The sequence below is a fragment of the Argiope bruennichi genome, chromosome 5 (assembly GCF_947563725.1).
Source record: "Argiope bruennichi chromosome 5, qqArgBrue1.1, whole genome shotgun sequence".
Classification (NCBI taxonomy): domain Eukaryota; kingdom Metazoa; phylum Arthropoda; class Arachnida; order Araneae; family Araneidae; genus Argiope; species Argiope bruennichi.
The window spans coordinates 20,615,032-20,630,520 of NC_079155.1; the positions used below are offsets into that span (position 1 = coordinate 20,615,032).

Sequence of the window (15,489 nt, forward strand, 5' to 3'; positions counted from 1 at the left end):
GAAATATATATTTTTAAAGAGATAATCATTAAAACTGTAATTTAATTCATGATATTGTTTAATAAAATTGGATTGGCAACATAGAAATTCTATAATAATTTGTTTATTATTATTGTTTTCGAAATATTTTTAAATGATCGGATATGTTTGTACGCATTTTTTCCTCTTTTTGAAGATTTAAATTGGAAAAAAAAATAACTAATATCGATTTTATAGTATATTTTGTGATTTTCTTTTCTGTGAGAGACAGATTTCAGCATTCTATCCTATTTTTGTTTGCATTCAATCCAATTTTGGTAAGCTATTTCGCCGGCTTTTCATTTTTTATTGTAAGATTGTATTTTTACCTTCGTGACGTGAGCTACCTTAGTTTTGATCAGATTAAATATGTAGAGGAGGAGAATCTTCTGCGCTGTGACTAAATGCTTAAAAAACAATTGAGTGTTTTTCGAAACTATCTCAAAAAGTAATTGGAAAGAATTTTAATAATGCTTCTTTAAATATTTATGTTATCGCTATGTATGTTTTAGAATTTATAATATTACCTAAAATCTTTCCCGTGTTCTTTAATTTTACTAGGATTTACCCAGCTGTGGGATTCTTAGTGTTTTCTAATGTTATTGTTCATTTTGTGGAAAATGTATTTTAGAATAGAATATTAACAAGAAAAATTACAAAACAAAAACAAAAAAACATTAAAATATTCATTATATTCGCCGAAAATTTTTTTCATATCTATGAGACCATTGTAATTTGTTATACATTTTCGTTGATGTATGTTGCTATCAGTTGATGATGCTATGTGTACATGCAAAGAATTATAAATTTTTTTGAGATTATTTATGAAAATTTTTTAAAGTATTTAATATAGAAAAATATAATATTCTCATCAAGTATGCATGTGAGTTCAAAATTTCATTGAATTTAAAATAAAAGTCGTATGTCAAGTTAGTTCCTGGTTTTTTTTTTATTCAAACGTATAAGATTTGTAGATTAAGTGAAAAGTAAAGGGGGCAGGAACCTAACTTACATTACAGATCAATTATGAAATAGTCATATGGATAAGTTTAATTATATCAGTACAGTGTATTTATATTTGAAGGTTCTTAGAAGGAAAGTTTAAAGTACTCTTAGTATCTGAAGAAAAAAAAAATGTTTTTTTTTAAAACTAATTTAAATAATATTTTTCAATTAACACTTTTTATTGATCACATATTTTGTATGTTTCATCAATTGAAATTTGCTTCTTCATTTGGCCCTTTTTATAGATTTATTTATATTTTTATTGAAAATTCAGATGTTTAATGCCTTTTGGAGGGTTATTGTTTTATTATTATTTCCAGAATAAAACATGCCTTCAGTTATTGTGCTAGATACTTCTCTTTCAATGTGTCGCCCTGTACAGATGCCAGATGTAACAGAATCATTTCAATTCAGAAATCTTGCTGTACATGGTATAACATGTCTTTTAGATTACCTGAATATCAATTTCAAATTGGAGTTTGCTGCTTTGGTAAGTATCATATTTTTATTCTCATCTTTTAAAAAAGTTATTTCGTTTGTATTTTTTTTTTTTTTTTTGTCATTGAAGTGTACTTTGTTAAGTCTTGATAAATTTTATGCTTTGGAAATTATTTTCTGTATATTGAATATGATCTTCAAATTTTTATCTGAGATATTTATTCTAGAGGCATATTTATTAAAATCATTATTATACTTGGAAGCAGCATTACCAGGGGTGTAGAGGGGGGGGGCAATTGCCACCTGTCGACAAGAGATTGAGAGTTTCGTCAGCAAAAATCTTTGCCATTTCAGACTGGTTGTGGAGAACTGCACATTATCAAATATGTTAATTTAAAAACCACCTTAAAGTTAAAAGACTGTGAACAATCAAAATATCCAAGTAATGATTAAAGCAGTTTGACAATACTTGCCAAAATATTTGATAGGGAATTGTGTCGATAAGATGGTAGATTTTAAGGTCAATTTTTGATTGACCAACTAAGAACTTAATGCAATGAATGTCAAAGACATTAAGTGTGCAGAATTTCAGACATCTGATTCAAATGTCATTAATTCAGAATATAATTTGCCATACTCTTAACAATATAACTAACAAGGTGATAAGTGAATAAGATTGTTGCATTTTCCAAAAATGTTTGATTGGTCAACTAAGAATTCTATGTGATGGATATCAACAATGTTAAATTCTCAAATTTTCAAACATCTGATTTAAATGTCATTCATTCAGTTTATAATTGTACTATATTTAGCAGAATAGCCAGTAAGCTAGCAAATGAATGAAGCATCATGTCATTGCCGACTACTCTTTGTCTTTCAGCTAAAATTTTATCTCAGGTCGTAAAAAAAAAAAAAAAAATGTTTTTATTAAGTATTTGGATTACCTGCCAATGGAATTGTCAGGGAAATATACTTCTATACTATATATGAATAGGGCAATAGAGTTGTTTTTCCTGATTCAGAATTCAATGAATATTAGTTCTACAATTAATTATCATTTTATTCATATAATTTTTACTTCCTCAATAACATTAGATTTATTTTATTTATTTCACTAGTAGAATTATCTGATTAAAATCTAGTTAATAGTTAAATAAAACACTCTTTTCTTTTGACAGTTTTAAGCAGTATGCATGTTAAGAAGAATTATTTTGCTGTAGACGTTTTATGTAAATTCATTATAAATCACTGAAATAAGTTAATGTGTACTTGTAAATTAAACTTATTTAAAAGTAAAATATCTGTTTATTTTTGCAATGTAGTTTATCAGACTGTCATTATTACTCTAAAGAAATAAAGGAAGGAAGGAATGAGGTTTGTTTTCCGGCGTATGCTCCTGAACGGATTCTTAGCTTGTGCCGGGTTCACAAAAATCAAAACTCGAATATTCTAAAGAAATAAATATTTGTGGTATGATAGTTTTTTTAGCTACACTAATAGAGCTTAGCCAAATATGCAGTGAATTTGTTAAATAAACTACTTCCTAAATTCTCCAGATTCTGCATTTAGAACTATTACTATGTAATCAGGGAATATATTTTTTAATTTTTTTTCTTTGAATTACTCTTTATGGCAAAAACTATATAATTTCGGGTGCTTTTAAATTTTAAAAAAAAATGACAAATTTTTCTCAATTGATTGAAACAAAAATTAAAAAAAGAACTATACTTAATTCCCTACCAATTTTGATAAAATTTTAAGTTGTTTCATTTTTGGGTTATCGTTTTTACATGTTTCTGAAAGTACAGGCAAACAAAACAATCAACCCCTTATTGGATTTGGCACTAAATTTGATAGGTGTCTGCAATACACAAATCAATGGTTTGTGTATTGAATATTATCTATCTGGCTTTCTTCATTTAGTTGTTAATGGGTTAATTTATATTTAAACAGCCAGACCGACAGACATCCTCTGAACAGATTTTACACAAAATTTGATAGAAATCTACAAATGGGGCATAAAGACTGTGTACCAAATTTCATCCATCTAATACAAAGCATTTTTTAGTTTTCTTTGTCACAGACAGATGGACATTTTCCAAAAATGTATTTTTTGAAGTCAGGGACGTTGGAAACGTGGAGATTCATCAAAATCTTGAATCCGAATTTTTTGACAATTACATTACTTTCTCTATATCACGTGTATGAGAAAGTAAAAAATTATTAATCCATCTATGTTCAGGACAAAGGTAATCAGGCATCATTATCAGTCTTCTGTGCAATTCTTTTTCTTCCTTTTTTTTATGTCACAGAACAATGAGGAAATCACTATATCATGAAAACTACAGGGCATGGAAGCCATGATGTTTACTCTAGTAACCATCTTACCTGAACATTATGCAGTAATTTGTCATCAAAAACCATTCTTTCATTAAGTACTTCCAAAGAAAAGAAAAAGAAAACACCATTTCTTTATCACTTCTGCACACTCAACTCTATTGCAGAAACCAATTTAATCAAAGTTCAACAAGAAGAGGAGATTTTTATCATATTGAGTTATATTTTTACTATCCAAACTTAGTGGTAGTAAAAAAAAAAAAAAAAAAACAGGGGAAGGGGGGGGGGGTGATCTTTTAAATTTACATAGTCTCCATGATTAGTCCTCATGAGGATTGGTCTGTCATAAAATATGCTAAATAAATAAATAAAAGGGCTAAGGAGTTCACTAGAAGTTGAAAGCTTTCTTGTGTTGAGTGCCGTATTGAGAATTCTTCCCTAATAATTGCAAAGACATTCCAAATATTCCTTGCAAGTCTTCAAAATTTCCTTCATAAGTGAATTTCTCTACAAATTTCAACACAATACATTATTAAAAAAAGTAATAACGTATTCATGTTTATCATAAATAATGCTTATTCACTTAATAATTTTCAATGTCTCATGGAATTTAGCTACTCATGATAAAACAAAAAGTAACATATTTATGTAATAAGTTTTAACACATCATGAAGCCTTGCTATAAACTGTAAATACAATTCCCGATACTTTTAAACAATATTTTATTCACAAGTATCAATCAACAAAATAAGGTCAAAGTAAGAAAAAAGAGAAAATAATAAAATAGTAACATTTTGGACAAAATAAGCATTGCTTATGTTATAAGTATTCCAAATATCTTTAAAGTGTTGAGGTTTCATCCAATCAAAATTTATTTCATTTTAAACTGTCACATATAATCATTTAAAAGAATTTTTTAATTAATAAATATATTTTAACAAATTAATTGTTTATCCAGATTTTTTGACCACTTTTCCTTTCTATGCATGTTTTTTTTTTTTAATTCACAAAAGAAAGTATTTTGGTTATTTATACATCAGCCTCCCACCCCCTCACCATAAATTAAAATTATTGAAAAAAATGATCCGCCATCCTTTTCCGAACCATAGTAATCAAAATTGTATTAATTTGCATAAATTTAAAGAGACTCGTTCATTACTACAGAAGTAATAAATTAAATGGGAAATAATGCTGTTTTATTTCCATAATAGTTTTTTTCATTTGGCTAGTTTCTTTAGAGTAATAAAATTATTTGCTGATTTTCAGTAATTTGATTTTCATACTCCGCTGAAATACCGATGGTTAGTATTTATTATGCTTCTTTTTAAGTCGGAATATTTTAGTTGTTAACAAGAGAGGAATTTTGAATAATGTTGACTGTTTTTCATAAAGTGCACTGTCCTCCTATTTTGCCAAGAATCTTGGGATCTGCAGATCCACAACAAATTGCATTCAATAAACCCCAGGACTGATTTGTGACCTGTTCACCATATACGAGAGGTTGATGTCAAATTGACACGCCTCCATATAGGACATACACGCTATACGCATAAACATCTCATTTTTGGCGAGGCGGCACCTAAATGTCCCACATATCGTGTGGATTTCACCATTAATCATATTTTAATCGAATGCCTGTCTTTTAATTCCTCTCGTTTAAACTTTTTTAAGTCATCGTCATTAACTTTACAAGACCTGGTGGGTGAGAAATTCCACCCAAACATTTTTAAATTTTTAAAATCCATTGGCTTTTACACCTGTATTTAATACTTTTAACTTTTGTTCAAGCTTGACTTCTTCATTGTAATGCGTTTTTTGCACCACTGTTACATTTAGATTTTAACCTTGTACGTACTTGAACTTTTATTTTTGAATTTGTATGTAGATAACTTTTTCTTTTATATTTTATCATGTCTGGTTTTATAGTTTGGTATATGATTTTACTATTTGCTTGGCGCAGCATGATCAAGTATGGTTCTTGTGCCAAAAAACCCCTAACGAACCAACCAACCTCCTATTTTTGCATAATAACAAATTTTTAAAAATATTTTTATAACCGATTTTAAAATTATTTATTTTGCAGATGTCCTTCAGCTCATTCCGAGATTCTCTTGTGCCTTTTACTCGTGATTTTGAAAGTATTAAGGCTGCCCTTATGCAGCAAGAATACAATGAGCGTTCTCGAATCGCAAAGGCACTAGAAGGAGTTCAAAGTCTTGTAATGGAAGAATGGGGTGCAGGAGTTCCATGCCAGGTAAATAATTTTTTTTTTTGTTTAAACAGCCATTTTTATTAGACTCTACTAACATTAAGTTTTGAACTCAAGTGTGATATTAAATTAATGAACATAATTTTGTTTCCAATTTTTAGTTTTTATATTTTAATTCATATTTGATTACATTAAGTAATTTGTTTCACAGGAAGTAATTTAAGTACATTGTTTTATTTTTTCAGTTTTAAGATGTATTGCTAACTAGATTAATATAAAATCTCTATTCATATTTTAATAATACATTAAAAAATATAAATGGATGGTTATGTCTAGTATCATTTGAATGATACCACCAATTATATTTGTTAGAATAAATTTAAAAAAAATAAATCATAAAGATTTAAACATGGGAATTTGATTACCATTTGATAATTAATTAAATAAGCATAATTTCAATGTTTATTAAATTTTTAATCTTGTCCTTTTCATTTAAAAAGTATCCCATTATATTTTTACATGTAACATGTTAATAAAGGTTTGTTCTGCATTACACTTCAGAGTAGTTCTTATAATCAGTTATCTTTCCTAAAAATATTAAATATCCTACTAATAATTTTGTGTTTATTCCATTTTCTGTCAGCAAGATAGTGTGTATTGTAAATTTACTTTCTTTTATTCTTAACTTCTGATATAGCATAGCCTTAAATGTTTTAAGAAACTCAAAGTGTTTTCATTTGATCATTCATACAATATTGTCATTTTTCTTCCATTAATAAAGAAAGATGGAGAAACATATCCAATATAAATGGATTATGTGGATAGCAGATGAAGATTTGAAGTTAAGGTATTTTTCCATATAATGAGAACTGTTTTATTATAACTGGAAAAGTTTTTTTATTAGTACATGTATATTAATTATACTAATAATTACACATATGTTAATTAGCTGTATTATTTGATATTTGTTTAAAATATTAGTATTTACTCAGTTTATCATCTGTTTCTAGGTAATTATGGTTACTGATGGAGTCATTGGCCCTGAAATTGAGGCATTAAAGAAAGATATAGAAAACCATTATACTGTAACTGAAAAAGGAACTGAAGATAGTACCTTTCCTTTACCCTTCCCTTTCCCTTGTAAATTGCATATTGTTTGTATCGCCAATTCAACTGATCCATACTTGCAAGCTTCTCTTCCTGTTTATCAGAAACTGATTGATATCAGTGGAGGGGGAGGCCAAATATTTATTCCTGAAGGACTTATAAGTTTTAAAAGCATTCAGGGCATGTTCTTAAAATTGGCTGAACTTTATTACAAGCCTTTTCATGGTATTCTACATTGTGGGACATTGACATCTAATGTTGCTCTATCTCCACCTCCAGAACCTTTTTGCAAAGCTCGAGATTTTGAATTGGTTAAAGCAGAAATGTCAAATGATATTGTGATATGTGGTTTCATTAGTATTGGAGATGTATCGAGTCCACCATCTCATTCAAGGCATTTGATTTTACCTCTTCAGAGTAATAAGGGTAAATATATATATTTTCTTTTCATTTGATCCCTCTAAATGGTTTATTATTTTGTATCAATAAAGTTAAGTTTTTGAAAGTAAATAAATGATGATCTTGTTATTGAAAGTTTGCAATTTGGAGAAATTTTACCTGATGATTTTAAAGATACGCATCAATAACTATGAGCTGCTTACCTAAAAAGTTAAAATTTACTTTTTTTGAGGGATCTACATTTTGTTAAAATATGTAATTACTTCCCTTAGTTTATTTTATAAGAAAATTATAACTGATAGAAATTTCATGTTATTTTTTAAATAAATCCTAATTGTATTTAATTTTATAATGTGATTTCCCTAGTTATGATTTTGAAAATTTTTCAGAGCAAAGCCTTTGGAGAACTCTTTTTTTTTTTTTTTTCTTCCCCTTTTTTTAGAAATTGCACTTATTTCTCATCTATTAGTTTGAGCTTCTGTATATTTTAATTTTTTGTCACTTTTTCTTCATTTGTATGAAGCAGCTTAGTAAATCATGGTTTGATATAGTTTTTAGGTACTTTTCCGTCAGCCGGGTGCATATGTCGCCAATTGTGAATCAAACGCGAATTTGGCGTAAGAAATTTGGCAGAATTCTACATTATTTGGCAATTTTTTTTGCTTGAAATAGTTTATTGATAGTGTTAATTTTGGACAATAGTGCAAACCATACTATTAAACATAAAATAAATGCCATTTCTTGTATTGCATCCAATTAATTTTAGCTTCGTATACTGCTGTATTATCGTTACTTACATCAATAAATTCTTTTAGGGCATTAGAAGTTTGTTCAAACTATGGATACACTGTTTTAAAAAAATATTTTTTAGCTTCCCAATGAGTGTCACATAATGGTTTAAGAGTAATATTTAAATGCTTTTGTATAATTTCCCATCATTTTGTAGATGCAGAAAATAAGCAATATAAGGCCTTGCAATATCCCCCCTCCCCTAAAAAAATTACAATATATACTGCAGAAAGTGGTAATACAAATTAATAAATTAAAGGAGTATGATAGGCAAGGCACATGAATTGCATGCAGGTTTAAAGAAAGTATTCGAAACTGTGCACCTTTATATTTACCTTTCATGTTGCTACCGTTGTCCTATGCTTGCCTTCTACAATTCATAATATCTAAATCAATTGCGTTTAATTTTTCAATTAACAGATTTTGCTAGTCCTTTTCCAGTTACACCAGTTATTAAAATAAACTCCATAAATTACTCATTTATATTTAACTTTTTCTCTTCAAAATCTACATACCTAATAATGATTGAAGTTTGTTCCTTCTGAGAAATATCAGAAGTACAATCCATTTGGATGCTATAGTATATGACTGATTTTATATAATGTTTAATTTTGTTAAGGACTTCATTTTTTAATTCAGAAATAATTTGTTCTTGTGACCTATGTGCTAAATGATGCACAATTCTATTTTTAGAATTTATTATTTTGTTTATATAATCCATTAGCACAGGGTTACATTTATTTTATAATTCGATTTAATTTTAAAAAATTCAATTATTAGGCATACCTATTATTTCGTGGGCTCCTCAGAATGGAAGATTATTACATGCTAAAAATAAAATCACATCTGCAATTCTTTGATATAATAATTTGAGTCCTGCCATTTCTTTACTTATATTAACTTGATTTGTTTTATCAACAGTCAAACTTAAATTTAGTCATTTTAGTAATTCTTTCCAAGTAATAAATGAATTAAAATGACAACTAGAACTCTCAAGATCTTGGATTATAGTTGACAGCTGTCTCCAGTTATTATAGTCACCTATAAATCGTGTAGTTTGGTCATTTTCCTCTTCTTTTGGAAAACAGTATACAATAAAAACAAAATACAGAGTCTTGCGCTTTTAACCGGTTGCAATGCTGGGTTCCACCATTTGGCATTTTTTTAAAGTAGCATATAGTGGATAATGATCTATCTTCAGCATTTTTAGCAAAAACTCTTTTGTGTTGTATAGGTCCGATTTTGTTGTACAGAGCCCGGATGCATGGCACCCACCGCACCTTCCAGATGGCCAGCACTGGTTTACTATAATTAATTGTTTGAATTTAAAAAAACTAAAACGTAATAATTTTCTTAAAATGCATATTAAAAATTGAAACTTGTAACATATTAAAAATACAACATTGCTTGTATGTTATTGAATTATGAGATGTACACAAGCAACACACAGAACATACTAAAACAAACAGTAGTCCACAAATAGTAATCGCTAGTAATAACAACCACAGCACACAAAGTGACCAGACAGAATTCAGCAGGAGGTAGGAATCTTTGTAGCTAATCTCTACAGTCTCTCCAAATGCTTGCAATTCTCCACTGTCTCCTCGCTTTAGCTGTATTCAACCTCCGACTCACTAAAACATGGCTAGCTACTCCTTGCACGACTTGATGTTGCTTCTATAATAAATACCAAGACTTGGCACACAGCTCAATTCAGCAATCGCTTGAGCTCCACACAATCTAGCTCTTCGCTGGACTGATCCAACTGTTCGTCATTGACTCTTTCCTCGACTGTCTTTGGCTTGAGACTGCCGGCCTTTAATTGTTCTTGGAGCCAAGCAGAGAAGGTTCTGGAACATTTAGGCATGCCTTGATTCCTATTGGCTCTATCACCAAAATTCTGGAATATTCCAGATTATCTATTTTGTTGCCAACTCCTGAGATGACTGATTCGGCATCCGGTCAGCTTCCAACAGACTGATCGTAAAACGGTCTTTTCATTGATTGAACTCACCATGCTGAAAAGCAACATTACAGATTTGTAACAATATTTAAATGTCTAGCAAAAAAAAAAAAAATGTAGACTTTTTGAATATAAATAAAAATTTTGTAATATTTTGAAAAAAATGCTTAACAGAGATTTCTTTTCTAGATGAAATAAAACCACCTGTTATTAAATTAGAAAGCTCTGAAAGCATTGAAGATGAAGCTGCAAATGAAGATGGCAAACAACCTTCATTTTGTGTTTTATTACATGGAAGTTTAAGGGTGGAAGGAATGGTTGCAATATGCCATTTAGGGTAAGAAATACTTTAGCATTATCTTATTTTAAAAAGCGGGCTAATAACTTTGATTACTAAGTTTATTTTTTGAGAATTTTATTTCATCAAAATAAAAAGTCCCTAAAAATGTTCAGAGAAGAGGTATTAATTGAATACAGTAATAATATACTAATTAATTCAAAAATAATATTAATTGGTGTAATATAACATTTAATACTTCCTTAAATTTAATCGTTCTTTTATATAATTTATTAAACTTTTCATGTACTGAATTGAGTTTAATAACATAACTTTTAAATTATTTAAACAAAAAGTCCATTCCTGCTTCAATTTCACCAACATTTATGCAATATTATCTGTTCCCATTAGTTTCTAATTTTAATTTCCTTTAGTGGTGATTGGTATGGCATGTTATATTCATGGGCTGACAGCAAGAAGAAGTCTAATCTTATGCTATCTGCATTTGAACCAGGTATGGAAATTATAATATAAAATCTGTTATGAATTTTATGAAAAATTATGATTTATTATGAAATTCTTTAAAAATTTCCTTTTTAATGTTTATATTAATCTAATCTGTGGTTCAGAAAAAAGATTTGAGAAGTTTAGCACTTTATAATTTATATTTACTGTTCCAAAATTTCCATATAATGTTTTATCAGTTTGTATGCACATGGAACACTAATATAAAAAAAGCTTTTAATGAAAATATATATTATTTCCAATACTATGAGTAAGATGAATATAGATAATTATGCATGCTTTAACCATTACTGATTTTAGAAATATATTATTTATTTTAAATAATGTTTATAATTATGATATTAAATAATACAAAAGTAATTGTAGTGTGAATGAAGAAAAATGGTAATGTTATCATGTAAATCCAAACAACATATTCACAAAATTATATCTGGATTCTCAATCAATTGAATCTCTGGCTCTTGACTGACCAATTTTTCATGGACATTTTTTTTATATATATATAAATTTAAAAATGGATGTATCATGTTAGAGCTTTGTGAATTTTTTTAAAGCATGATTGTCAGTTCTGTGCTTTAGCAATTTATTTTCTAAAATCTATGTTGAGCATCAAATTTTTTGATAAATTGTCAATTCTAAAAAACAATATTTTGTACTTAAATGATTAATAAATTCAGTATAAGCTGCTTTCTAATAAAATATTTTTTCGTAGCTAGTGAAACATATAAATAAGGGGTATTTTGCAATTTAGAGGAAATTTATTTATAGAAATTTGAAACAGATGGGGAAGACATTATGAAATATCTGGAGAGTATGTTGCAACAATATTATATTGAAGCTTGTTCAATTTTTTTTTATATATATATCAAGCTATACACTTGATGAAGTTTGACATATTGATCTCAAATATCCATTTATGCTGATTAATTTCTGACTTTTAACACCTCATCATATCTCTTTAATTCAAATCACTAAAAGTTTTCACTCTTACCATTTAGGAATGCATTTGTTAGGAAGGCAGGGATAGAGGTAGATTGAAATGCTAACTCTGACACCAGAATATGTTCCCACACCTAAGTTGCAACATATGATTTCTGAAGAGTTGCACTCTATTGTTGCTGTTGTTGTTTTCCCTTGTTTATTTTTCTTTTGAAAAAAAAAAAAAAAAAAAAAACCTAAATTTTAGTAAGTGATATTTAAAGACAAAAATGATGTACTTCTTATTTGAATTTTCTTTGGAGATTTATGGTTATAGGGTTCAAATTTAAGTTTGATTTCTTTAAAGATCCTTGTACACATTAACTACTAAGTTTTATGTTTTTATATCAACATGTGTGATGTGAAAATTCACTTAATGGTATATTATTTTGCTTACCATTCTCATCAGTTATTTAAATGTTCAAAATTGCAAAGATTCTTTTATAGCAGTCTTTATATAGTTTCAATAAAACATTTAAAAGCTCAATAAAACATTTATAAATTGATTTGACTGTATTTAAAAATAATATTTTTATGTTATGTTTCAATAAAGAAATTAAGATAATTTTGTTTAACCGTAATTTAGGTCTTGATGTTATTCCTTGGCTTGGTAGTTTCACCAACATGGGGCCCGTTGAACTTTTTCCTGATAGTGATATACCCACATTTCCTATTAAACCATCAGAAAAGAGGAGTTATGCACAAAACTGTGTTGTTTGGATACGACAGTCTGGTCTTCAGGTATGAATGAAATATATATTTTGATTGAATTTTTTATATTTTTGGAAAGTAATTGTTTTTACTTTCCTCCATATTCTGTTCTTCACTAATAATTTAATTTTTATTTTTTAGGCGGATATACAAAAAATATTAAGACACGCTAGGAAACTACCAGAAAAGACCCAGAACTTTTATAAGGTACTAGCTTTTTATCTGATTTCATTTGGGATTGTTTAAAAATTTTATTTTTCATTATAATTAATTTTATTGATCATTTATAATAAAATTTAATTCATTTTTTGGCTATTTATTACATTTTTTTGGTGCTTGTTAAAAGATAGCTTATTTAATGTTTACTTTATTAGACTTTTAACTCAGCTTAGATTGATATGCCAAAAGATACTAGGATGATAATGTTTGCATAATTATTTTAAGTTCTTATTGAGGCTGAATTTTTTTTATAGATTTATTGGGTTAGGTTATCCATCTTAGTAGTAATAGCAATTCCATTTAATTAATAATATTTGAAATTTATAATAAAGCTGACTAATAAAAGCCTTTAAAATTAAAGTTTTAAAGTAAATTTTTGGAAAGAGAATATAAAATATTCAGACCATTTAGTATTATTATTGTACTACTATTGGTGAGTGTGATTTCTCAATGAAAAATAAAATTGGGATATAAGTGCATGAATTGACCTTAGAGAATATCATGAACTTCCTTTATCTCCACTCTCCCATAAAAAAGCTTGCTAAAAAGTAAAGATAAATCGGCTGAACATTATTCATTCATTATTTTCCAAATGATGACCCAAAACTTTTTCTCTTTTTTTTACAGAGATGGCAGGTTGTATCATTAGATTTAAATGCATGTTTTTTGTTTGTTTTGTTTCTCTTACTTCGTGGAGTATTTCCCAGTTTTAAGATTTAACAGCTGTAGCATGAACGCTTTCAAAATAATGTTTTTCCAATTTAATACCATCTGAATGCATTATTTGCTATTATTAATCATTTGAAATCTAAAAATTTGTCTATATTGTAGATAGATGATTCTTCAGTGCATTTTAATGATTTTATTACAAATAAAATATTGAAAATATATTTGTATAGAGAGTTTCTTTACTCAACATAGAGAGTTATGTATGTTATGCTTTAGTTATTTCATTAATCAAACTTCCAAGTATCATCTGTTGAAAATAAAGAAAAAAATGTCATGAAAAAATGAAACATATAAAGACATTTTAATAACTGAATTATGGTTTTTTTTTCATCTCAAAATCATACAAGGTAAAAAATTTTATCATGAGGCTTGATCCTCCCCCCCCCCTCCCTAGTTTTAACTGATTTGAAGGGATTACGTGATTATTGTATTGCACAATCGTCAAATTTTAGAAATTTTTTTTTCTTTTTTCGTTCATTTCAAAATCGGTTGAGCTCCAAAACTTTTTTTGTCAGATGTAAAAATTGAAAATTAAAAAAACAAAAAAAAAAAAATTATACATATAACTTTTGATACCTTTCCTTGCTGTTTCACATTTATTTTCTTCTCTGTGCTTCTTCAGACGATAACTTCTTATGACCTGTCCTTTATTGGTCAGACAGAAGAATCTAGTACATGGCGAACATTCGTGCCAAGTTGTAACTTTTTGTTGACGATAAGTGGCCAAACGTGACTTTTTCATTTTCTAATAACCCAAAAGCGATAAATCACCACTTTTCTGCCCATGCATTTTGAGGCTTCAAAAAACTGGTGGGACATAGCCTATTTCTTGACAGAAATGGAATCCACAGTGAAATTTTCTTCTTTGTTTTTTAAAATAGGAGTTAAATCGATTGAGAAAGGCTGCCTTGTCTTTTGGCTTCCATGAGTTGCTGGAAGGTATGGCGACTATTCTTGACCGAGAATGCACTCTACTCCCTGGATCGGCACATCCCGATGCTGCTCTACAGTTAACACATTGTGCAAATGCGTTGAGAAGCAACAGTAAAGACTATAACTCGCCAGTTCTTCCACTCAAGACAAAGTTTATTCTGGAAGACTGATACCGAATGTAAAAAGGTGGTGTTATTTGTATTGAAGGAAATAATGCAAGTCACGGATTTGTCTACATTGTGAGAAATTGTAAAAAAATTGTTTTATCATTGTAAATAGTTTTGTTGAAAAAATATACAATAAATAAAGATATTTGGAAAAGTGGATTTATTGTATTATTATTATTTAAAGAATTATGGGAAGTTAGGCATGTGCTTGATAGATAACTTTAAAACCATCATTATTTGCGAAGTTCATGTTATTCACTTTTAAGAAAGATATCGTTTAATAAATGGTAAAATGCTATAAAATATTTCTGTAAAACCGTATAAAATGAAATGTATTTTATGTTTTGATATTGAAAAAATTTACTATATTTCCTACATTATGGCTTGGTTTTGCTATGGAATTAGCAGGGTTTGACATAAGAATTGCATGTCTTCAGATGAGATTATTTTGCTAAGTTCAAAGATGTACGTGGTAGAAAGTTTGCCAAATCTGTCTGTATTTCGCTCCTAATGTATTAATTTTGCCAACAACGTCTTGTAGAAAAGAGGCGGGGGGTTGTGCCGGTTTCAATACATTCGAATTTCTTACAAGCCTGTTCCACCATACTGTTATTTGTGTCAGCAATGCTCATTCGTCGGAGCCATGCTATACTAACGTATATTAAAATTTTACATTGAAATTACT

At 28.4% G+C, this 15,489-nt stretch overlaps 1 protein-coding gene across 2 annotated transcripts; it reads left to right on the top strand.

The window, feature by feature from the left end:
* The first annotated feature begins 115 nt into the window (after positions 1-115).
* On the top strand, positions 116-14,963 carry LOC129969676 (integrator complex subunit 14-like). 2 transcript variants are annotated; one of them, XM_056084333.1, is made up of 9 exons: positions 116-296; positions 1,344-1,513; positions 5,882-6,052; positions 7,018-7,540; positions 10,455-10,602; positions 10,977-11,056; positions 12,632-12,786; positions 12,898-12,963; positions 14,586-14,963. In XM_056084333.1, exons 2-9 carry the CDS (start codon positions 1,352-1,354, stop codon positions 14,805-14,807), a joined length of 1,527 nt encoding a protein of 508 aa, XP_055940308.1. In that variant the 5' UTR covers positions 116-296; positions 1,344-1,351; the 3' UTR covers positions 14,808-14,963. The 2 variants fall into 2 exon arrangements, with proteins under 2 accessions (XP_055940308.1, XP_055940309.1); XM_056084334.1 differs by lacking the exon at positions 116-296 and adding an exon at positions 359-466.
* Positions 14,964-15,489: the final 526 nt, after the last annotated feature.